General features: G+C 36.0%; 1 protein-coding gene across 2 annotated transcripts in view; it reads left to right on the top strand.

Annotated features, from left to right (window-relative positions):
* The first annotated feature begins 2,650 nt into the window (after positions 1-2,650).
* LOC127866149 (ras-related protein Rab-37-like) overlaps positions 2,651-26,703 on the top strand; it is a 62,708-nt gene continuing 38,655 nt past the window's right edge. Inside the window, exons 1-3 of one of the 2 annotated variants that reach the window (XM_052406571.1) lie at positions 2,651-3,152; positions 19,010-19,120; positions 24,748-24,789. In XM_052406571.1, coding sequence (XP_052262531.1) covers positions 3,075-3,152; positions 19,010-19,120; positions 24,748-24,789 — 231 coding nt within the window. In that variant the 5' untranslated portion in view covers positions 2,651-3,074. Of the gene's footprint in view, positions 3,153-14,910; positions 15,124-19,009; positions 19,121-24,747; positions 24,790-26,703 lie in introns of those variants that run through there. The other variant, XM_052406570.1, reaches the window with a different exon arrangement.

Raw genomic sequence — 26,703 nt, forward strand, 5'->3', positions numbered from 1 at the left:
ATGTACACAGTTTGTATCGTTTAATTATGCACAGGCAAAAGTATATTTATCTTATAATCTGACCGCCCTAATATAACGGTTCGACACAATGAAAATCTAATTATTAGAATACCCAAATATTTGCTCGTGTTCTGTTTTCAGACAATCCTAGTGGGGGACAGCGGAGTAGGGAAAACCTCCCTTCTGGTGCAGTTCGATCAGGGAAAGTTCCAGGTGGGCTCTTTCTCCGCCACTGTTGGGATAGGCTTCACTGTGAGTAACCGCCGGGCATGGGCCCTGCTGGTCGTGTTTACGTGGTAACGGCTTTGCTTGCTGTTGTTGTTGTGCTGTTGTTCATGTGTGCTGTTGTGCTGATTTTCGGTTGTGTTTACCGGATTTAAAACTAAGGTTTGGTCTCCGTTCCAAATGTAAGTATTGTGTCGTTGAAAGAATTTCATATTGCACTGTTATTGCATGTTTCTTTAGCATTTTTCTATAGCGTGTGCATTTCTAGATACCGCACCGACTTTGCTAAAATGGCTACACAATAAAACGCATTACTTCATTTGCCTCCATTTGGGTGTTTCTCGAAGTAATTATGCGCTTTCATGGGGCTTTGAAATTGTTTCGGAACAAATATGACATGAAAAGATGTCAATTTAAGTATCAGATTGAAAACGTATAAAAAATAGGGCAAAAGCAAACAAATCATTAATCAAATTTATAAAAACAGGTTGGATACAACCGTCAATTATTCCTAGATTAGTTTTAGAGTTTCCGTTTTATTTTCATTAGAAAAACATAATCGTTAACGAAATCGCCAATTCGCAGCAGATGAAATATGAACGAATTGTTTAATGTGTTTAAAGTGATTTGCTTTATGTGATAGTCTGAAGAAAATGTGTATATGTATATAGAATTTGTATATGTTTTAAAATTATATTACAACAAAAACACGATAATATAGATAAAGAACCATACAGAGCAAATCACCGATTGTCGCTGTAATTGACCAGTATCATAATTTAAGATTAATGTATAATGCAATATCATGAGAATGTGTATATTGTTGTCAAAAACACATATGTAATATATGTTTAGCGAAAATGGGTCTTATACCACATGCGACCAGGATAGCTCCAGAAAGCTTGCTCATTGAAATAGTCATGCCAAGGGCTATCCTGTCCGCTATTGAGACGAAGAACCTTGCGTGACTTTAAAGCAGACAACGTAGCTCCTAACCAGACTGCGCGATTGCGCTGGCTGGTATGGAGCTACGGTGACATTATACGACGTTATACCAATTGCTGCATGGCACGGCTTGTACTTGTTTGGTATATGTCACAACAGACGGCTTAGTTCAGTCAAACACTCTTCAAGTATCGATTTAAATGATTCTTGCAAAAATGTGTCATTTGAAATGAAAAAATATAAAACAATAAGCAACCCATATATGATTAAGAGTTAATTGTTATAATAAATTACAATAAGTGTTTAAAATTAAAGTTTAATCGTAAAAACTGTTCGTAAAATTTCGTTTAAAACATATTGCTGTTGCATTGCCGAATACTTCGAACGACCTTACGGGGAGTAACAGCAAATTGTAATCTAAGAAAGAGCTCAAAATACTTCTCTCCCTTTGTGAAACTGAAAGTTCAATTACCATGGTAGTTATTTTATTTTAAATAAATATTTGTTTACACATTTCTGTTGAAAAGTTATATTTATTACTGACGAGAAAGAGCGAATGTTGTCGACTATATTACAACCTGAATCTGCGTGAAGAAAAAATAAAAATAAAACAATTATTGTTTTCACCGTCTTTCTTTAGGTGGGGAGCTTATGCAATGCCAACGTTTCATCATTTGTACGACAGTTTAATACTATATTCCGCCATAAATAAGACCAGACAGTTGTTAACCAGGCTATGGGATTTATGAGTTTGTCATCATTATTGGCAGACAATATAAAGAAAAGCAATTATAAGGAATTCCGAACAATCATCCTTGTTTACCAGCGAACATAGCGACAAAAAAAAATCGTCCAAAATGACTATTTTTTCATCGATGCATTTTTGTCAACGCGACTCTTCTCTCTTGTAGTTTTCAAATATGCCTCGTATGCTTCTATTAAATGGGTAGATAAACATGTTTCTTCTTGGTTTGTTTTTAATTGTACGTATATTTATATTGTAAATATATTGTCATTATAGTGTTGTAAAATCCACTGTACAAAGTTCTTAGTACAGTCAGCTAGCATCTGGAAGTACGTTGTTAAATTGTCCATTAGGCACATCGTTGCCAATTATAAAATGAAACTAGAGATTCCATAAGCTAATATGGCATTCAACAGTTGAAGGTCTTCTCTGAAAAAAAACAAGAATCAATTTTCCTCCAAGAGTACTTGCCTGACGTTTCGAAAAGTGATCTTCATAATGGAGAAAAAAACTTATCGGCGTGGTATGGAGAGGAGATGATCAGCTTTTCGACGGACGGACATTTGTTTAAAAAGTCGCCATTTGTATGCATATTGACTTGAATTTTAATAAATTATTACCTATGCACATACCACTCTGTATTATCATATTACGAGTGTCATGCGCTTCAGGGACATCGATGACGCTATAAAGCAGATAATATCTCAGTGTACTCCGCGAGAAGTGAAAGAGATCCCAGTTGAGCGACATCCACTGAGGCATCGGTCGGCCTACTGGTGATTTATTCCTGCGAAATGCAATAAATGATGATAAGATGGGAAATGTGTCAGTTAATGGACTGGTCGTCCTATTTGGCCTGTTGAATTGCGAGGTGGCGGTCGGAGTTACGTTTAACCATAAGAAAAGTCGACACAGTTTGTACTAATAATATAGAATCATGGTTAAAGTTGTATACATTGATGAATCAATAATGCATTAATAGCGAACTATTTTTGCGGAAATCTGAGCGTCTTTGCGACTTTTGAACGTGGATTCCGTAGACACCTCTCGTGAAACGACGGTTGCTGCGCTGAATGCGCTTTCCTTCGGCGGAAGTGACGTCATAGGTCAGTGGGGTGACGTCGAACGCGAAGGGGACTTATTGTCAGTGAGCACACGCATGGACTCACCAGAAGTTCAAAAGGTCCAGAAGAGATGCACGTTTGACGATGAAGAAGATGTGGATAATACCTATAAGGTAATTATCGCTACCAGATGCTAACGCATACATCATACTTCTAATCGCGTTTCTTTTCCTATATGGTATGTCTTTACGATTAACAAAACTATAATATCGTAAACGACGCACTTTTTTGTTCTTATATAAAAAATATGTTGTTTTAGTACTGCTTGGTACATTTTAACAGCAATACCTGTATATTCTGTCTTTTAAAATGACAGAATGCAAGTTAATTGTTTTATGGACATTAATTTTGAAACAAATTATTCATAACTAATTGAAAAGAAAATTAAAAGTAAAACTTTCTTTTTTAGAAGCGCTTGGCATTGCATATATTACATAAGTATAATAATATGTTAGATTTCAAACTAAATTGGCATTTACTGTTTCTCTTTTTTACCATCCCGTTGGGACAATTAACCAGACCTTATACAAAGCACTTTCCTTTATAAATTATATATGAGCAAATAACTAACGATACAATCAATCAATACATGTTTAAAATAACTGAAATGTCCCAATGGAATAATTCTATAAGAGCAAAAGGCGAAGATATAACATAATATATCTGACGTCTGCTAGAGCTTTAAACTGGAAATATTATGCATCTAAATATGTGAACTATGCGACAAAACTTCAAACATTCTTAATGTGATTTCCCGCTTAGAAAATCGACCGCAGTTTTTTCCCAAGATGAATTAATAATTATCATACACTTTATTTAATCTGATCCTCGTGAATATTTCTTTGAAGCCGATTGTAAATTTAAGTTATTACTTTCGTGTATTTTGATAGTGATATTGCCAGACACCTCTTTATTTTCATCTATACGCAAACGACATTAACCAATGGTCGTGTGGTTATTGTGCAAAATCACAAAGTGTTCGTTTTTAAGTTCGAGACACTAATTTTTATGTCCCGCCAGTCTATACTGGTGGACATATTGTTTTTGCCCTGTCTGTTTGTTTTTTGGTATGTTTGTTTGCGTCAACTTTTAACCTTTTGCCATAACTTTTGCAATATTGAAGATAGCAACTTGATATTTGGCATGCATGTGTATCTCATGGAGCTGCACATTTTGAGTAGTGAAAGGTCAAGGAAATACTTTAATGTCAAAGGTCAAATATATGGGAGACATGGTGTTTCACAAAAATATCTTGTTTTCTTTTCATGTTCAAAATTTATTAGTGCATTAAGTATACGATTTTTCCGTGTAATACATTGTGTTATGGTTTAATTTGAACTTTAGTTCGGTCGTTATAAGTCAGTAATGCTAAATCGCTGAATAAACGTGTATACGCTAAGTTCTTAAAGTCACGGCCACGACGCTTTGTAATACGTGCATATAAAAGTACATGTACTGTCATGAATTAATTGTCTTCTTCGTGAAGCGTCCTCTGTTAAAACTGAGGTGCGATAAAAGTTACCCATTAAATATAAGTATTTTATTTTTTAAGAAGTACCACTTATTTAATGTATGTGTGTTTACATTTCAACGTGATTTTGTGGACAGAATGTTAATTACCGATAATACGAAAGGAATATCAAAGCCATGTCACAGCATGCTTGTGATTTATAAATGAGCTGAAGCAGTTCTTCTGAGCGGAAGTCAAGTAAACGACAATGTGCAAATTAACGCAGGAAACGACATTGCATGGTAACGTAAGAACGCGAGGAAAGGATCATTATGTGGGCGTAGATGTAACAGAAATGAATTGTCGTAAATTATTCCTGGAAGGCAAAATGTTATAAATAAGTCAAGTAAATGTTATGTGCAAATAAAGAAGCACATAGCAAATCAACATACATACAACGTGTAATGGCGCTGTAAATAAATGTTTATTCAACTATGGTGATGTAAAGTATGGTGTATATAATGGGCATAAAATAATATAATGTTTGTGTGAATGTTGACCACCTAAACAAATAAATATTGAAGGTGATCTAAGGTAACTTTTTATTTGCGTATCATTTTTTATTTGTATATTACGGGCATTAATAGCTAGTATATACATATTTCGTCCCGTATTGTAAGACAATAACATACGCAAAGTGCAACCAACTCGTATACATCATAAACAATCAAGTATGGACATTCGTATCCGTAATAGTACAAAAACAACAAAACAACTAACAAAATACAACAATATTTAATATATAGTGTGACTAGATCTTAAGTCGAAGGCCATTCTAGTTTATTTAGCCAGTTTAATAGATGTCTTCCTTTTCGAAGTAGACCTCAGTTGCATACATTTTATAATAGAGGGCCACGCGAAGATAATATTAAGGTAACAACAGTTTTCTTGAATCTCTATACTATGGAAAAAATAACAAAAATGTTTTTTATTCTCAAGTACACCCATATTACACCTTGTACATACTCGTTCGCTTCTTCGAATATTTCTATACCTGCCTCCTTCCATTAATAGTGCGTGTGCAGAACAGCACACACTTAAGTATCAAAGTCAAAATTTGATTTGAATAAACGATACGTATCAAGTTTAGGCAAGTTATCCACCACTTACCCATGTTTGTAAACTGAAATCCTTTATACGTTGATCGATAAAATTGACATCACTAGTGGTTATATCAGATTTATAATATAAAAAGACAATCCTAATTCTTGGAGCAATATTTTACTCTGGATTCTGCTTTATTTTGAACCAACATTTAATGTTACGCATCTTTCGTACGCACTGTAAAGGAAACGACCCAGCTCGTCATACAATGCCGGGGACGTATTTGGTGGTCGAATAGGAAGTGTCTGTTTGAGGAATTTTAGATGGACTTTGTCTTTATCGGGGCTGGGGTGAACTCTCAAAATTTCAGTACCGTAGGTCAATATTAGCAAAATTATAGCATGAAAAAACATATTTCATCAACAATACTGTATGAAATTTTAGAAAAGAGTTTATTAAGGGAAAAATGTTCTAGAAGCGTGTTATGATTATTTTGGCCAATAGCTTCGGCAAATACTTTAACCAAATTGTTAAATATGAAATGTGTGATACATTTTATTTCGTCATTTACTATTATATGTTCATGAGTTCTGTTAATTATATTATTATTTCCTTTAAGAGAGGTTTGGAATTGCTCAACCAGATTCGAGTTGAACATAAGTTTAGTCTTTTATGTGTATTCTGTTTGTTTTTCTTTGTTTCTTGAGATGCATTTAACATGTTTAAAAGAGAAATGAATCGCCGCATGATCGGAAAAACATGTCCAGTCGAGTATTTTAAATTCACCTATGATGTCAGCATCTTTCGCATTTGTAATTAAGTAATAAGTTATACTAAAGCCATGTGGTGATGAAAATGTAAAGTGATTTTCTTGTTCATTGTTTAGTCGACCATTTATAATTATGAGATTTGTGGATTTACGTAAGTAAATTACTATTTTGCCAGTGCTAGCAATTACATTGTCTGGAGTATTTCGTGCTATCAATATTGTATCGTTTGCATTTTCTGCTTTTGTAAGTTTTAGAGAGTCAAGATACTTGTCGAATTCTAGGACATCATGCAGTTAAATTACCTGGTCTAGCATAAAGATCATCGGTGATACATGTTTTACCTCACAGCCCGTATTTTTAAATTCCTTTTTATATTTAATAAAAAATAAACATGTTTATCAATTAAACAGTTTGAATCAACATGTATAATATATGTATAACATAAATAGATATCAGATTCTAGGCAAACAAATCCTTTTAGCTTTACCCAGACAATTCAATTTTGGTTTACTTCTACTATTGATATATTGTCTAATAATTCATGTCGGAAGTATATTTCCAGCCCGCCGCTATACCGCCCTTTTTGACTCCGATACGCTCGCTGCCAGGTAAATTGAAACTGGCATATCCGTAAATGTCGAGGTTTATCTGCTGTTTGCTGTTGGTTCATAGTTTTTAACATACCATAAAAAGTCCACATCATTGATTTTCCGAACGCGTCCATTAATATTCCACGCGAAGATACGTAACGTCCCCTCTTTGTCCGACTTCGTGACACACTTGAACTGTTTGCTAGCATTGTCACGTGATAGTAGTTTCGCGCAGGCCCACTTCATGTGGTTTTGAGCGCATTTTTCTCGCTCGAATAATGCGCTTTTTTCGTCTCTGTTTAAGTACTGCCTTAGTTTGTTGTATACCAATTCCTATACCGGCTGATTTGAGCTCACGGGTTTTGGTAATGGTGGTTGTCTGAACTAGCTCCCGTTGTTGATAATAGTGAAATGTCATCACAATTTGTCGGTGTTTTCCATATGCGGGTTTTCCAAGGCGATGGGCCCTATCAATGCCGAGTTTTTCAGATATGATATCTTTCACAATGTCGTCGCACCTCTTATGTCGGGTTTTTATAACCCCGTAAAACAAAAGATTTTCTCTCATGCTTCTAGCTTCCAGGTCATTCGTTTTTTGTTCATTTTCAAGTGGCTATGTTCTGATGTTTTGCACTGTTGTTTCTAAATCTTTGTATTGGTTATGTATATAAAGCCTTTCTCTGTCAGATAACTTCATTTGCTGCTTTGCATCTTCTGATTCGTTGTTAATGAATTGTGAAGCCGTCCCCTCTTCTAGTGTACGTGTTTCTGTGGTTTTGACACTGTTGACCAATGTTTCCGCTCTTGCATTTAATCTATTAAGTAATGTTTCAATCTCGTCTATATTTTGCTACAGATGCCTTTATGCTTTCCTCGTCTTTAATCAATTCGGTTGCCCATTGCGGTGGCTGAAAATCCGTCGGTGCTTGTGGTGAATATTGCGACGTGCTTTGATATCCTTTAAATTGTTTATGTTGGGTTGAATTTAACCCATTTATGTCTAGCGTCGTGAAAAAAGGACATTGCAAACAGCGTAGACCCAGATGAGACGCCGCATAATGCTGTTTGCTTAAATGAATTTCTTTATAAACATTCTAAATATAGAAATAAATATACTTGACACCCCTAATTTTGGAAATAAATTGGTCCAATTTAGAAGGATGAGAGAGTCCACTGGGCATAAATGGGTTAAGATGTGGTCTGAAGTATTGTGCTCCATACTTTACAAGTGACGCATGCACTGCGCTGTAATTATGTGCTCATTCTGGTCCTTCCGGTGAAATATTTGACATAACGGTGCGCTTATCAGGTTGGGAGTTTGAGAAGTTTGGAGATGCCTCGTCCCTTGTACGCGTTTACCCCTCTTTTGTTGTCATTTCTTCTTTTGATATGTAGTCGACCATTGTACAATATGCGCTGTTCAAACCTTAGAAAACTTAGCACAATCACAACGCTTTGCATATTGTCCCTCTTTCTTTTGCAATATTCACATGCCCTGTCCGCTTTATAAAGAAATTAAACATATATTTTCTGGAGATCAAAAATCCGTCTACCCCTATCGACTTCCAAAACATCATCCATAAATTATTTTTTTTAGATAATATGTTATTCTGCGAAAGTTTGCACAAAAACCCGTGCCTATACACTAGGTCGAAGGGTTTTTTAAATTACAAAGGCTTAATACAGCTGCCAGTTTTATCGATAAGCTACTCTATTTATCAAAGCATTTAACACACAAATGCAATCTAGTGTACTATTATCGTTTCTAAACCGCATTGAAAATCAGTTAGTATATTATTGTTTTCAAGCCATTTACGCACTATTCTGTCTAGCAAAATGTGTCTGGTATCAACATGAAAATCTAAAGGCGTCTTGATTACGTAAATTGAGCGGTATTTTATAGCAATAACCAACATTACAACGCTAGTTGTGGTCTAGTACTACGTCGTGCTTCCAACGCTGCCCGTAGCCGATCTCGCGTTCGCGCGTAAATGTTCGAATGTCGTTTCGGAAAATTCACGTAGAATATACTGTTACACAAAAAATAAAAACGAGCATTTTGTTTCTCGTTAAATCAATGTTACCATACCACATCTAGCGTTGACAATTTTGCTATTTCTATAAGAAAAACTGATTTTTATGGGTTAACTTAATTTTTAAAAATAGTTTGGGATTATTCGTTTATTTTGAGCGTTTATGGGGCTTTAATAACTTTTACGATTTTGAATGATGATTAACAATGTGCAAACGTGTTTATAAAAAATCTTGTGTTATTTTTCCTGCTTGAGTCAAGGACTTATGTTTGTGTATGTCCCTTTTTAATATAATGCAACATAATGGCGACGGTGCTCGTGAAATATGCGTTAGTTTCCAGACAGTTAATACATCGATGATATGCAGGAAAATTCTATTCAATTTTGTAAATGTAGTACGCTTATGATTATTTACGATTACATTTAGTTGGTTGGGGGGGGGGGGGGTGAAAAACAGGATCCTAATGGGATTATCCAATCAGAATACAGCGAATAAGTGAAAGTTGTTGTAATTATAAGACGACAAACGCATGTGTCGAAAGATAAACATGTTTGTCCAGTTGGTGATAGGAGAACAGTGAACCCATACTGAACAAAGCAAGTGAAATCGAATGAACAACATTTTAACCCATTTATTCCTAGTGGACTCTCCCATCCTTCTAAAATTGGATCAATTCATTTCCAAAATTTGGAATGTCTAGTATATTTATTTATATATTTAGAATATGTTTTACAGAAATTCATTGGAGCAAACAGCGCAGACCCAGATGAGACGCCGCATCATGCGGCAACTCATCTGGGTCTACGCTGTTTGCCAAGGCCTTTTTTCTAGACGCTAGGCATACATGGGTTAAATCACGTGTGTACGAACAGATCTACCGTTTGTGATTTGTGTTTGAAAGGAGCAGTTTTGCTGTAACAAAAGAGTCTTATAAATGGTATCGAGAAGCCTTCGAACAAAAAGAAAGTCAGTGTATTGTAAGAAATGTCAGCGACAAACATATATCATTACAAAACGAAAATTGTTTTCAACTACATGTTTAGGGTTTGACAAAACAGTGTTTATTTGTTCCGTGTATTTCTTTTGCCTTAAGTACCGAATTGATAGGGCAAGAGAATTTAACATACGTGTGCAACAATACAGTCCAAATCATAGCCAACAATCAGATCGCAAATAGCAGAACACTAACATTTTCAGTTCGATTTATTTATTTAACAATACAATATACCGGTACATCATTCACAGTGCTTAACATAGAAACATTAAGTGCAACACGTTCGAGAATAGTTTTAATGACTTATGTAATGGACTTTATAATCCTGCACAATTACAGCTTGGTGGACCTTATATTTGCATGGACTGACAACAAAGCATTTTTTATGGACTGGTTCCAACCAGATTTAGTATTCTTTCGAATGTGAGTCAATTCGATGAATAGTATAAACAATAATTGGATACATAGTATAAACAATAAACTAACAATAGCAGCATCCAGTTCAGTAATACATGTATATTTAGGTCTAGTCACGGAGTGTATATTGTAATCTAGAGTCCGTGGTCTAGTGAAATACGCTGCGCCTAATTTGTAGGAATTTGAACTAGAAATATAATTGATTATAAAAGCAACGATCTATACTTTTATTAAAATTTGACTTTTATTGCATTAACATACTAACGCTCGATTGGTCATTGTCGGCTCGGGTACTACTTACATGTACCCCGGGTACTCTTAAGTATACTTGCATGTACCCCTGGTACGGTAAATATACTAAAACGTACCCGGGAAATTTAACGCTAAATCGGTCGTTGTCGGCTATTACTTTGAAATTAATTATATTCACATTTATGTCAATTTTCTGTAAAATGGCCTCTATATTATCGAAACTCATACTCACAAAGCATGTTGACACAATTTTGTTAAAGAGAAGTTTGTTTAAGATAATCGGTAGCGCGTTTTACGACATCGGATTTTAGGCGGGATTACGACTCGGGTACAGTCTAATATCGACCTGGTACATTGTGTCACACCGGTCTTACTGACAATAACGTAGTGACGTCACCATCTATGTATAGAATGCGACCTGGTACGAGTAAGTATATTTACCGTACCCGGGGTACATGTACGTATACTTAAGAGTACCCGGGGTACATGTAAGTAGTACCCGAGCCGACAATGACCAATCGAGCAATACTAACGGTATTTTCTGATTTTTTACTGCCAGCTGTTGTCACGTGCGGAACAAACAAACAACAACATAAAACCTGCACAAACCTTCAAAACAATGTTTTAAAACCACTGAAAATAAAAAACAATCATTGGAGACTGACTCTACAACTGATTTAAAAGCGACTTCATGCAATACATACAAATGCGAATAAACAAATTGTGTTTATTTTATCTATGTATTTTGATGATACTTAAAGCAAATATTCGATTGAACGTGAATGGTTTTGTATAACTATTGCATACTTGTCTATAGAACGAAAGTGAAACACGAAAAAATCGTGGTTTGAATGCTAGAATCTATCATTTAAGCGTTTGTGGATGCACAGAACAGTTGAAGAATTTTCTGTATGGCTCTTGTAGGTTCCCGTTTTCTTTTCAAAGCTCTGATAGCATGTTGAAACAATGACTTTTTAGCTCACCTGATTGCTTAGGTGAGCTTTTGTGACCGGTCTTTGTCCGTCGTATGACCGTCCGTCCGTCCGTCCGTTAACATTTGCTCGTAAACACTCTAGAGGCCACATTTCTTGTCCCATCTTCATGAAACTTGGTCAGAAACTTTGTCCCAATGAAATCTCGGCCGAGCTCGAAACTGGGTTGTGCCGGGTCAAAAACTAGTTCACTAGGTCAAAAAAAGAGAAAAACCTCGTAAACACTGTAGAAGTCACATTTCATGCCCAATCTTCATGTAACTTTGTCAAAATGTTTGTCTTAATGATATCTTGGTTGAGTTCAAAAGTGGTTCCATCCGTTGAAAAACATGGCCGCCAGTTGGCGGGGCAGTTTTCCTTATTTGGCTATAGAGAAACCTTGTTAACACTCTAGAAGTCACACTTTTTGCCCAATCATCATGAAAGTTGGTCAAAACATTGGTTCAATTAATGTCTCGGACGAGTTCAAAAATGGTCGAGATCGGTGAAAAAACATGGCCGCCAGTGGGCGGGGCATTTTTCTCTATATGTATATAGGGGCAGTTTTCCTTATTTGGCTATAGAGAAACCTTGTTAACACTTTAGAAGTCACAATTTTTGCCCAATCATCATGAAAGTTGGTCAAAACATTGGTTTTATTGATATCTCGGACGAGTTTGAAAATGGTCGGGATCGGTGAAAAAACATGGCCGCCAGTGGGCCAGGCATTTTTCTCTATATGTATAGTGAAAGCATGTGAACACAGTAGAAGTCACATTTTTGGCCCAATTTTCATGAAATTTGCTCAGAACATTTGTTTCCTTGATACGAGAGTTGAGTAAAAAAAATGGTTCCGGTCAGTTGGTCAGTTGAATAACATGGCTGCTGGGAGGGGGGCAGTTTTCTCATTATACCCCCCCCCCTTTCGAAGAAGAGGGAGTATATTGTTTTGCTCATGTCGGTCCGTCCGTCCACCAGATGGTTTCCGGATGATAACTCAAAATCGCATATGCCAAGGATCATGAAACTTCATAGGTACATTGATCATGACTCGCAGATTACCCCTATTGATTTTCAGGTCACAAGGTCAAAGGTCACGGTCACGATGACCCAAAATAGCAAATTGGTTTCCGGATGATAACTCAAGAAAGTTTATGCCTAGGATCATGAAACTTCATAGATATATTGATCATGACTCGCAGATAAACCCTATTGATTTTCAGGTCACTAGGTCAAAGGTCAAGGTCACGATGACCCGAAATAGTAAAATGGTTTCCGGATGATAACTCAAGAATCATGAAACTTCATAGGTACATTGATCATAACACGCAGATGACCCCTATTGATTTTCAGGTCACAAGGTCAAAGGTCACGGTCACGATGACCCAAAATAGTAAATTCGTTTCCGGATGATAACTCAAGAAAGTTTATGCCTATGATCATGAAACTTCATAGATACATTGATCATGACTCGCAGATAACCCCTTTTGATTTTCTGATCACTAGGTCAAAGGTCAAGGTCACGGTGACCCGAAATAGTAAAATGGTTTCTAGATGATAACTCAATAACGCTTATGGCTAGGATCATGAAACTTAATAGGTACATTAATCATGACTCAAAGATGACCCCTTTTGATTTTCAGGTCACTAGGTCAAAGTTCAAGGTCACGGCGATCTGAAATAGTAAAATGGTTTCTGGATGATAACTCAAGAACGCTTATGCCTAGGATCATGAAACTTCATAGGTACAATGATCATGACTCGCAGATGACCCCTATTGATTTTCAGGTCACTAGGTCAAAGGTCAAGGTCACGGTTACCTGAAATAGTAAAATGGTTTCTGGATGATAACTCAAGAACGCTTATGCCTAGGTTCATGAAACTTCATAGGTATATTGATCATGACTCGCAGATGACCCCTATTGATTATCAGGTCACTAGGTCAAAGGTCAATGTCACAGTGACAAAAAACGTATTCACACAATGGCTGTCAAGGTCACGGTGACTCAACTTAGAAAAATGGTTTCCGGATGATAACTCAAGAATGCTTACGCCTAGGATCATGAAACTTCATAAGTACATTGATCATGACTCGCAGACGAAATAATGATGAAACTTGACCAGGATGTTTTTCTGGACAATATCTAGGTCAAGTTTGACATTTGGTAAAGATTGAATGAACCGACTCCTCTCAGGTGAGCGAACTAGGGCAATCTTGGCCCTTTTGTTAAATGTTTTTTTACGCAAGCGGTATATTGTTTCGCCATTAAAGAATTTCCGCTATTAGCGACACGACTGTTAATATAACTTAATATAGCGTTTTAGCCTTTGCATGTAAGTTTTGATCCGTTTTACGTCATTGGTTCATTTTTGGTGACACCCGAAACCAGATTTCCACTAATTCGCTCCTACACACATAACCATGGTAACGGAAAGAAATATGGTCATGCTAATAACCTATATACATGTAAAACTTTTATAATATTGATTGGTCTGGCTATATTGGTGTTTTCTACTTGTAACATGTTGCACCTCACACGAGTTTTTCACACTAAGTAAAGTGTATTAACAAGTTCTGACTGTTACAATATATAATAGGTCTACAGATATGCCGTAAAGATTTAGAATTGAACACGTGCGAATGGATATCGAGCATAACTTTCGGGTATGTAAAATATTTTTTTATTTCACAATAGTTCATCTACATCTACATCGTACGTCGCTGCAATCACACATGATTATTATGCGACGGGTGGTGAAAGAATTATTATTTTATGCTTTCCGGTGGTTTATAGAAAAATATCAGTGAATTAAAACTGATAATTTCACTGTTTCAAACAGTGAAAATTATCAGTGAAAATTAACGATAATTTAAACGAAATGACGTCATTATCCCAGCGAAATTCTTTAGTTAAACTCTTCAACAATGTTTATAAACTGTGAAAAAAAGACATAAAATAAAAAGAAAATTTGTTGGATTTGGTGGATTATCGATTTTAATTCACTCGTCATCATAGAAAAAAAAAATTCACTCGTGGCTGCGCCGAATCCAACAAATATCCTCAATTTAATGAGGATAAAGAGTGAAACACAGTATAGTGAGAAGAGCTTGATATACCGAAGGAAAGTAAAGCAGGGGTCCGTAAAGCAGTGTCACCAGCTATGTTTTATAAATCATGTTCATGTTGCTAGAGATTATTTCACATCTTTATGATATAGGAATGTTCCGTCGTGTACAGTACGATGTTGAATTTTGACATTCGAGCGGGAAATGGAGATAACTCTTTCTAAATAATAATGCCGAAACGAGGCAAGTTAGAAAATATTGTGTACATGTGGATGTGCTTACAAACGACAATGGTCTTAAACTATGGATAAAAGAAAATCTAGTCATGGTTCTGTCGAGCCGTTACATAATGGTCAAAGCAATGGTTCTGGCACGCATCTGCAGCGAAATGTTTCTCGCAAAATCAGCACGGAAGCGTTTGATATATCGTGCAAGGTGCGGTACTTAGCTTGTACACTTTGTTCGCTCTCAATCTCTTCGTACCTTAATAATTAAGGCGTTTTATGCAAAATGTATGCTGCTTTTTTGTGGGGGTACATTCACATGCTCATGTCAGCGCTCGCTCAACATCCTCACAGAGTCTAACGTTTCATGTTACATTTACGAACTCATATGCGTGTTCAAAGTTAAAGAAATTGTCAGCTAAACCACTCGGCCATCACTCATCAGCCTCGGTTGGTGAATCTTACACTTTATATAAGCAATCCTTGTAGTGTCAAACAATATAACAATAACAACATATTAAACTCTCCCAATTATTCAATCATTTCGCCTTGGTAATGCTCTATACTTTTCAGGTTTTCAATCATCACAAGATGCATATAACAATGAAATGGATATTATTGAACCTTTATATTATTGAACCTGGTTAATTTTCAGTTTTACTGTTTCCTCGCAAATATTATTATATGTACAGCTCAGACCCGGAGGGTCAATAGCTGGGAGTTGGATTATTTAACTTTTTAACTGCCCAACTGAGCACCTTTGTACAGTAATCACACCATAGCAAATTACAAAAAAACTCTGTCTTAAAATATTCTAAGGTATTTAGAAGAAGTCCTGTATCGAAATAACAGAAAGCAGAAAAAGAAGAAAAGCGGTGAATTTTTTTTTCTCAGAGTTATGGCTCTTTGAAATTTTCTATAAAAAAATTATTGTCCCCCCAACTACTGTGCTTTCAAGACGTTTCCTTTTATCTGAATATATAGTGCAATATTGTGACAAAAAAAATTTGGGGGAGCATCACCCGTCTCCGACAGTTTCTTGTTTAGAGAGTTATGGCCCTTTGAAATTTTTAAGTTGCTAAACCATCCATCGTATTATTTTTTCCAACGTTATGCCCCTCAAGACGTTTCCTTTTATCTGAATATATAGTGCATATTGTGACAAAAAAAAACAACCTTTGGGGAGCATCACCCGTCTCTGACGGTTTCTTGTTACTTTTTGTTATATACCATTGCATGCAAGAGTTTACAAAGCTGTGTATGTCTCTTTATTTATTTCCAAACAGAAAAAGAAGAATTAAGCGAATGCAAATTTTTGTACATTGATTTATTGCATTTATTCAATATAATTATAATTAATGTTTGTCTCTGAATTTTCAGACACCTGTAATTTTTTAATATTTTTCGTATCTAAATTTTATGTAGAGTAATTATGGTAATATATTTACGCATTGAAGTTTAATAAAAACCTGTTTAACAGCCTTGTGTAATGGTACTAATTACAATAGTGGGTACATATTTTTATTTGATGATCTTAGTAATACTTTTTTTCCAATAATGCAGTTCCACTTATTTTGTAGATAGTAAGTAAGCCTTGAAGTAATTCACAGTGAATAGTTCTAACGATTTAATAACAAAATCAACAATGTTAGTAAATTGTCAATGAAACAACTTAAAAAAGTAACCTTAATATCTATCAGCCAGCTTGAAAGCACAGTCTCTAAAAGAAGAAGCAGCCAGCTTGAAAGCACAGTCTCTAAAAGAAGAAGCAGCCAGCTTGAAAGCACAGTCTCTAAAAGAAGAAGCAGCCAGCTTGAAAGCACAGTCTCTTAAAGAAGAAGCAGCCAGCTTGAAAGCACAGTCTCTAAAAGAAGAAGCAGCCAGCTTGAAAGCACGGTCTCTAAAAGAAGAAGCAGCCAGCTTGAAAGCACAGTCTCTTAAAGAAGAAGCAGCCAGCTTGAAGGCACAGTCTCTGAAAGAAGAAGCAGCCAGCTTGAAAGCACAGTCTCTTAAAGAAGAAGCAGCCAGCTTGAAAGCACAGTCTCTTAAAGAAGAAGCAGCCAGCTTGAAAGCACAGTCTCTAAAAGAAGAAGCAGCCAGCTTGAAAGCACAGTCTCTTAAAGAAGATACAGCCAGCTTGAAAGCACAGTCTCTAAAAGAAGAAGCAGCCAGCTTGAAAGCACAGTCTCTAAAAGAAGAAGCAGCCAGCTTGAAAGCACAGTCTCTAAAAGAAGAAGCAGCCAGCTTGAAAGCACAGTCTCTTAAAGAAGAAGCAGCCAGCTTGAAAGCACAGTCTCTAAAAGAAGAAGCAGCCAGCTTGAAAGCACAGTCTCTAAAAGAAGAAGCAGCCAGCTTGAAAGCACAGTCTTTAAAAGAAGAAGCAGCCAGCTTGAAAGCACAGTCTCTAAAAGAAGAAGCAGCCAGCTTGAAAGCACAGTCTCTTAAAGAAGATACAGCCAGCTTGAAAGCACAGTCTCTAAAAGAAGAAGCAGCCAGCTTGAAAGCACAGTCTCTAAAAGAAGAAGCAGCCAGCTTGAAAGCACAGTCTCTAAAAGAAGAAGCAGCCAGCTTGAAAGCACAGTCTCTTAAAGAAGAAGCAGCCAGCTTGAAAGCACAGTCTCTAAAAGAAGAAGCAGCCAGCTTGAAAGCACAGTCTCTAAAAGAAGAAGCAGCCAGCTTGAAAGCACAGTCTCTAAAAGAAGAAGCAGCCAGCTTGAAAGCACAGTCTCTTAAAGAAGAAGCAGCCAGCTTGAAAGCACAGTCTCTTAAAGAAGAAGCAGCCAGCTTGAAAGCACAGTCTCTTAAAGAAGAAGCAGCCAGCTTGAAAGCACAGTCTCTTAAAGAAGAAGCGGCCAGCTTGAAAGCACAGTCTCTAAAAGAAGAAGCAAGACTGATAATGCTTCATTGTTACTGTAAAAGTCTGATAAATGGCCATCTAATTGCCACAAGAGTTAAGAAACTAAACAAGCAACCCAACAGTCACTTTATTATGTGAAATAAAAATTCCAAAAAAAGTAATAGTCTAGCAAATAAGACAGCAACCAAGTTGTCATTTTGTTATTCATTGGAAAGTAAAAAACATAATATTATAATAAGTAATTTGCATTTAAGTTTTTGATTTGTTGTTCAATAAATTCCATTAGTGATTTTCTATTTCAGGGCCCTCAATCTATCAATTCTGCCGCCTAATTTCGGCAGTCCCCCACCTGAAAAGTATACTTTTGTTCCCTTTTTGGGGGAAAAAATTCCCCCTAAAAAATTTTTTTTTTTTTTTAATATAAAGATGTGTCTCATGATTATTATATCTAAATTCTATTTCAATTTAATCTTTTCAAACATACTAAATTATGAAAAATGCAATGAATATAGTGCAAACATGTACACATGTAATAATGAGAGAGTAAGTAAAAAAAATCCCCCAAATAGGGAAACGCCGCAAAAATTCCCCCTACTAAGGGCTGCGGACCCCTGCCCCCAAAGTAGTGTGAGGGCGCTGTATTTGTTTATAAATAACATGGAGATGAATTTAAAGTACTATTTGTCATTGTATAGTGGAAGTGCACTTTGAATTTCCAACACCTCATTTAAAGTTGATCAACAGGTTGTTAAATACCCTAAATTGAACCAAAGGATTAGTGAGTAAAAAAACATTAAAGCCAGGTGTTTTTGTGCTATTTAAAAAAGGCTGTAAAACAGACCCAATCCCAAAGCAAACGGATTACAAAATCAAAATTGTACAGTACTGTAAAAAAAAATCAAAATGTCCAAACAAAAAAATAAAACAAAACCTTTTTTTTTAAAGAAGAAGTCTAAATGATTATCATATCTCAATTTTAAGTATAATTTATATGATTTTTTCCCCTGATGTCTGAATATTTGTTAATAAAAATTAAAATTTGCTGTTATGTTGATGTAAAAAAAATCCTCATTCGACCTGACCCCCCGAGAGCTTAAAGAATACCAGGAGCTGTGTCATCAACCTCTTAATAATTATGCCCTGGGTTGGAAATTAAAACTTGGGATAGAACATACAGGAACTGACACCATCACAGAATAAATACTGTTATTGCAACTACATGGAATTTGTTCCCTACAAGGTGATGCTGATAGGTGACAGTGGGGTGGGCAAGACGTGCCTACTGGTTCGCTTCAAGGATGGTGCTTTTCTCTCAGGAAGCTTCATTTCTACAGTGGGAATCGACTTCAGGGTAACATACTTTATGCATTTATTTTTTACTCACAGGAATTAAGACTTTGTGCCAACAAAAAAGTTAAGAAAGTGGGTGTTGTTATATCTGATTGTGTTTGAAAATTATGTATTCATTGATGATGTTTGTTTATATTATGATGTTTAAGACTTCAATATCAATATAAATAGTGTTTACAAAAGCTCTTAGAAACTTGTCCCCCAGCTGAACCCAAAGCTTATGTACTTTGATGCCTCATGTTTAAATAGAAATAGAAATAAATACCGGTACTGGTACATTTCCTACAAAATTGTGATGCCCAGTGTCTGATCCGTGTTGCTTACCAAAGACCCTTGTCTAACGGCAACATATGTCCCCCTTCCTGCAGCTGATCCCTAATTGCATGGGGTGACACTTTGGATGGCTTTTATATGATCATAATTGCTGAGAGTACACTGTTACCGGCTGGACAGTAGAGGTACTAGACAGCACTAGGAGATAACAGGTTTCCTGTTGACAAGTAGATCGTAGCCATGCATGTTTGCAGTAATGAGGCCTTTTTCCTTATTAGAGAATCACCATTCTTCTCAAATTTGAGAAGTAAGCGTCTTAAATTTTCACAATTTAAAAAGTTGGCAACTCATTTTATCACAATTTTGAACAGTTCGTGACTCTTTACAATTGTCTCCTTACAATGTTTGATACTATACCTAAGGCATATGTACAAGTATAACAAGAGCCCCGACAGTGTTGAAAGTTCATTGGCAAGATATAGGGAAGTTTCTGCTGAAGTAAATGTTAAAGGAAAAGTTGACTGAATGAAAATCTAAAAGGCTATCAATAAAAAAGTGTTTGTTTTTTTAGAATAAGAACACATAAATAAAACGATTAGTGGTGAAATATTGCAAACCATCCTATATCAATCTGAAAATCAGAAATATGTATCAAGGGAGCTTTGTATTTTGTGAGCAAGTAAGTGCCTGCAGTGAATGTTATTTCTGATAAGTTGGACGTTTATTTATGCTTTTGTTTTAATAAACTTTATCATTACATAATTACTATTTTGAAGACCCAATAACCTTTCATGCTAACTTTCATGATCTGTTGTCAAACATATTACCTATTGTAAACGTTATCTAGCTTTTTGCCAATAACAGAATTGTTTTTCAAACGCAATTTGTTTTATTGTATAAGAATGTTTTTTTTTTACTAAAAATAGTCCATGAATAACTTGAATTAATAATTAAATGAAGGAATGAAGGAATAAAAATTATCATATTTTCGAGTCTAGTTTGTCAGATTTCTATTATTTCCACTGGCCCCCATCTTTGATTGATAAATCTTTTAGAGCTGGGCCTGCTTTTTATCCATAGCCATAGGCGGAGGGATATTGTTTTGGCGTTGTCCGTCCGTCCGTCTTTCTGTCCGTCTGTCTTGGAAGTGCTTTGGGGGATTGCATTGAAACTTGCTTGGTATGAGTATATATATGGCTAACAGAATGATGCACGCCAAATGGCATTGTACACCATCTGTTAATAACAGAGTTGTGGCCCTTTGTATCTAGAAAAAATGCTTTTTAATTTAAGCTTACAGCTTTATCTCCATTAACACATGAGCCAGAGCCATGAAACTTGCCATTGTTGTTCTCAATCATCTGGGGATGCTTCACAATTAACACCTATAATCCTAGGGGCTAAAGTCAAGGTCAAACATTGAGGTCAAAGGTCACATATTTGATCAATAATTCATTATTTAGTCATTCCTTTATTATGCCATGATACTTGCTATAGTTGTTCTCTATCATCTGGGTTTGCTTCACATTCAACACCCATAATCCTAGGGTTAAAGGTCAAGGTCGCACATTGAGGTCAAAGGTCTACACCCATCCATAAACAAAATTTATATGGCGGGTTATATCAATTCAATGAATTTGCTTGTTTCTTATACAGTGCTCAAGCTAGGATTTGAAAAGGGCAGGGGGGCTTTTTTGTCAAAAGGGCACTTTGGATGCGCAGTATTTTGTCAAAAGGGCACTTTCGCCACGCAGTATTTGTCAAAAGGGCACTTTCGACACGCAGTATTTTGTCAAAAGGGCACTTTCGACTCGCAGTATTTTGTCAATAGGGCACTTTCGAGCGCGCGGTTGTTTCAGGAATGCATGTTCATTTATATGTTATTAATAATTGTTACAATATATTATTCCCATTATTATTAAACCATTATTAAATCATTTAAATGTAATGTCTACAATGAGGAATAAATTAAATACAATGTAATAAAGGATTCATTAATAGACTAATCCCGGAAAAGCAAGAGTTTAGAAAAATCCAATAATCACCCCGGTACAAAGAACACTGGTACATTAAATCAGCCAATGATAGCTTACTTTAAATAATAACGGTTGATAAGGTGTGTGATTATGAAAGGATTATAAATGGGTCATGTTTATTTGTATCAGCAGATTAGTTGGTTTTTCCAAAAAGTTGCTTTTTCCGGGATACATATATTATATGGAAAAAAAATAGGAAAACAAAATAAATTTTTTAGCTCACCTGTCACAAAATGACATTGTGAGCTTATGTGACCGTGTGATGTCCACAGTCCGTATGTGCGTGCGTGCATGTGTGCGTGTGTGGGTGTGTGTGTCTGTCAACAATTTGCTTGTGTAGACAGTAGAGGTCACAGGTTTTATCCAATCTTAATGAAATTTGGTCACAATGTTTATCTTGATGAAACCTGGGTTGGGATTGTATTTGGTTCATCTGGGGTCAAAAACTAGGTCACTAGGTCAAGGAATTGAAAAACCTTGTGTAGACTATAGAGGTCCCAGTTTTCATCCAATCTTTATGAAATTTGATCACAATGTTTATCTTGATGAAAACTGGGTTGGGATTGTATTTGGTTCATCTGGGGTCAAAAACTAGGTCACCAGGTCAAGGAATTGAAAAACCTTGTGTAGACTATAGAGGTCGCAGTTTTCATCCAATCTTTATGAAATTTGGTCACAATGTTTATCTTGATAAAATCTGGGTTGGGATTGTATTTGGTTCATCTGGGGTCAAAAACTAGGTCACTAGGTCAAGGAATTGAAAAACCTTGTGTAGACTATAGAGGTCGCAGTTTTCATCCAATCTTTATGAAATCTGGTCAGAATGTTTATCTTGATGAAATCTGGGTTGGGATTGTATTTGGGTCATCTGGGGTCAAAAACTAGATCACTAGGTCAAATAATAGAAAAACCTTGTGTAGGCAATAGAGGTCACAGTTTTCATCCAATCTTTATCAAATTTGAACAGAATGTTTATCTGGGTGAAATCTTTGGGATTGTATTTGGGTCACCTGGGGTCAAAAACTAGGTCAATAAGAGAAATATTAGAAAAACCTTGTGTAGACAATAGAGGTCACAGTTTTCATCCAATCTTTATGAAATTTGGTCAGAATGTTTATCTTGATGAAATCTGGGTTGGGATTGTATTTGGTTCATCTGGGGTCAAAAACTAGGTCACCAGGTCAAGGAATTGAAAAACCTTGTGTAGACTATAGAGGTCGCAGTTTTCATCCAATCTTTATGAAATTTGGTCACAATGTTTATCTTGATGAAATCTGGGTTGGGATTGTATTTGGTTCATCTGGGGTCAAAAACTAGGTCACTAGGTCAAGGAATTGAAAAACCTTGTGTAGACTATAGAGGTCGCAGTTTTCATCCAATCTTTATGAAATCTGGTCAGAATGTTTATCTTGATGAAATCTGGGTTGGGATTGTATTTGGGTCATCTGGGGTCAAAAACTAGATCACTAGGTCAAATAATAGAAAAACCTTGTGTAGGCAATAGAGGTCACAGTTTTCATCCAATCTTTATAAAATTTGAACAGAATGTTTATCTGGGTGAAATCTTTGGGATTGTATTTGGGTCACCTGGGGTCAAAAACTAGGTCAATAAGAGAAATATTAGAAAAACCTTGTGTAGACAATAGAGGTCACAGTTTTCATCCAATCTTTATGAAATTTGGTCAGAATGTTTATCTTGATGAAATCTGGGTTGGGATTGTATTTGTTTAGTCAGGTGAGCGATTTAGGTGCAGGTTTTTTTTTCCTTCTTTGGGACCCGCCGAAAATCGGCCCTTTCCCCTCGGATTTTTTTCCCCTCAGCTGGTAAAATTTCCCCTAGATTTCATTTTCCCCTAAAAAAAAAGAAAAAAAAAAAAAAAAAAATATTTATTTATTTTTATTTTTTTTCCTTTAAATATATAAGTAATCCTGATCCACTGTAGAAACTAGAAAAATCTTGCATAATTAAATTATCTGTTGCCTTGAATTTGTTTTAAAAACAGTAAAATATGTTAAATTGATTATTTTAGACTTTGCTTATTTTCCCCAAGATCCAGCTTTTCGCACAATTTTTTCCCCCAAAATTCGACGTTTCGCGCGATTTTTTTCCCCTCAAAAAAGGCCAGGCCCTTTCCCCAAAATCAGATAAAAACCCCTGCATTGCCCTCTTATTTTTTGAAAGGGCAGGAGGGGGCCCTAGGAAGGGCAGGGCAGAGGTTCGGAAGGGCAGGGCGCCCCTCAATTAAGGCCTTACTTATTATAAATACATTAAAACATTATGGTAAAGTAGTTTATAACTTGAATGTGCTCGTACATATATGTAATGCTGTCTTACAATGTTTGCATGGTTGTTGTAAACATAGTGTATTGGTGTTTTTGTGTAACAGTAATTGTCTTTGTGAACAGTATGCTTTAGTAGCATTATAAGGCTGTTCTCAGAAAGCAAAACGCTAGGCAGATTTAACAGGAGGCATACATTAGCAGTGAACACAACCATACAGAACTGATGTTTAATAGAGTATAACTGACTTAACTAGCATTATAACATTTACGGTATGCGAAATGATGGAAAATGCTGTTATTATAAATAGCAAAAGTGTTTCTAATTTACTATCGGTTAATAATTGAATATTTTCTATATTCAAAATGTTAAGAATCTACAAATGTTATAAAATTGACTTTCTCATTAAACACGCACATTCACATACATTAATTTGTATAGAAAAATGTTTTGTTGAATGTGAATAAGCTTCCTTATCATGTTACGTTGCACAGAGGGCTCCGTGTAATTGACACCTAGAATCTTGGTAAATATCACAACAATAATGGTTTATAAAGTGTTATTTATATAATTTATACAAAAGATCCATAGATCATTATCATGTATTGCTTTCATGTAAAACGAATGTTTTGAATTTGTCCCCCCCCCCAACTTTATTTTGTTTTTAGTACCATATGATAGTAATGCTATTGTTATGATGTAAATTAAAACTGCCAAATGATGCATAGAGGTATTGTACATAAGGAAAGATGCTTGTCTCATAATGTTATGCATAGAAAATAAATAAAGTATGCATCACATAAACAGACATGTTCTCCATTTATCAATATATTTGATGTTCAGTTTATTGATGGTTATAATGCATACTCTGACAAATTGAATCCACAATAATAGAATTTAGTTGATTATTTGAACTTGAAGCTTTTAGATAATCTTAAAGTTATTTGGTAATTGATTTATTATAAGACAACAACTACGCAGATGTAATTAGTTATTGATTTATTGCTGTTTTGTTGATTGATATTCACTCTTTTGCAGAATAAAGTTGTGGAAGTAGATGGTACCAAAGTTAAACTTCAGGTAATCTATTACACAGTTGATCATAAAAGAAGACTTCTGTTCATTTCAATGGTGTTTAGATTTTCTAATAAAATAAATATTCTCATACATTCATTCAGACTGCATAGATATTTATATTAAACCTTCGTATATGAATTATAGGCATGTATTCAATTGATAAATACATGAACTCATTAGAGGAGAAAAAAGTTTGAAAGGTTGAAACTTTATAAGTGCAATTATTGGTGAAAACGCTTGTCCAAATGGTGACCTTATGTTGACATGTTAAACATGGAGCTTTTTTTCCAAGGTCAATTTTAACAAGTTTGGTTAAATTATTGATAAAGCAGCCTTATATTTATGCCCCCCTTTGAAGAAGAGGGGGTATATTGCTTTGCTCATGTCGGTAGGTCGGTCGGTCGGTCGGTATGTCGGTCCGTCCACCAGGTGGTTTCCGGATGATAACTCAAGAACGCTTGGGGCTAGGATCATGAAACTTCATAGGTAAATTGATCATGACTCGCAGATGACCCCTATTGATTTTGAGGTCACTAGGTCAAAGGTTAAGGTCACGGTGACCCGAAACAGTAAAATGGTTTCCGGATGTAACTCAAGAACGCATACGCTTAGGATCATGAAACTTCATGGGTAGATTGATCATGACTCGCAGATGACCCCTATTGATTTTGAGGTCACTAGGTCAAAGGTCAAGGTCATGGTGACCCGAAATAGTAAAATGGTTTCCGGATGATAACTCAAGAACGCATACGCCTAGGATCATGAAACTTCATCGGTATATTGATCATGACTCGCAGATGACCCCTATCAATTTTGAGGTCACAAGGTCAAAGGTCAAGGTCACGGTGACCCGAAATAGTAAAATGGTTTCCGGATGATAACTCAAGAATGCATAGGCCTAGGATCATGAAACTTCATGGGTAGATTGATCATGACTCGCAGATGACCCCTATCAATTTTGAGGTCACTAGGTCAAAGGTCAAGGTCACGGTGACCCGAAATAGTAAAATGGTTTCAGGATGATAACTCACGAACGCATACGCCTAGGATCATGAAACTTCATGGGTAGATTGATCATGACTTGCAGATGACCCCTATTGTTTTTGAGGTCACTAGGTCAAAGCTCAAGGTCACGGTGACCCGAAATAGTAAAATGGTTTTCGGATGATAACTCAAGAAAGCATACGCCTAGGATCATGAAACTTCATAGGTAGATTGATCATGACTCGCAGATGACCCCTATTGATTTTGAGGTCACAAGGTCAAAGGTCAAGGTCACGGTGACCCGAAATAGTAAAATGATTTTCGGATGATAACTCAAGAACGCTTTTGCCTAGGATCATGACACTTCATAGGTACATTGATCGTGACTCGCAGATGACCCCTATTGATTTTCAGGTCACTAGGTCAAAGGTCAAGGTCACAGTGACAAAAATCGTACTCACACAATGGCTGCCACTACAATGGACAGCCCATATGGGGGGCATGCATGTTTTACAAACAGCCCTTGTTGCCCAATGTTTTCCTGTACTTAAGTAAACATGTAACATGTGGCCTTTAACGAGGATAGTAAAATAGCTATCTTAACCCTTTCCCACTTAGAAGCAAAGTGAAAATGGCTTTGTGCAAACAGCATAAAACCACTGAGTAGCAGTCTGTTCAGGTTTGACGCTGTTTGCTGCTCATCACTATCTGAGGCTTGGAGATGAAGCCTTGAAAACTTGAATCTAGTAAGAAAGGTCTTAAATTAAATATAACTTTCTACGGGACTACAAATGCATGAAAATACGTATCTAAGCTGTAAAGGGTTAATCTACTGACAGAAGGCAATAGATGTGTAATAAGAAGTCATTCCAATCAAGGGTGGATAGCTATCGATGAGAAGCTGTTAGAAAATATACGCTAATATAATACTAT

Source organism: Dreissena polymorpha, chromosome 2 (genome assembly GCF_020536995.1).
Source record: "Dreissena polymorpha isolate Duluth1 chromosome 2, UMN_Dpol_1.0, whole genome shotgun sequence".
NCBI classification, from domain to species: Eukaryota; Metazoa; Mollusca; class Bivalvia; order Myida; family Dreissenidae; genus Dreissena; species Dreissena polymorpha.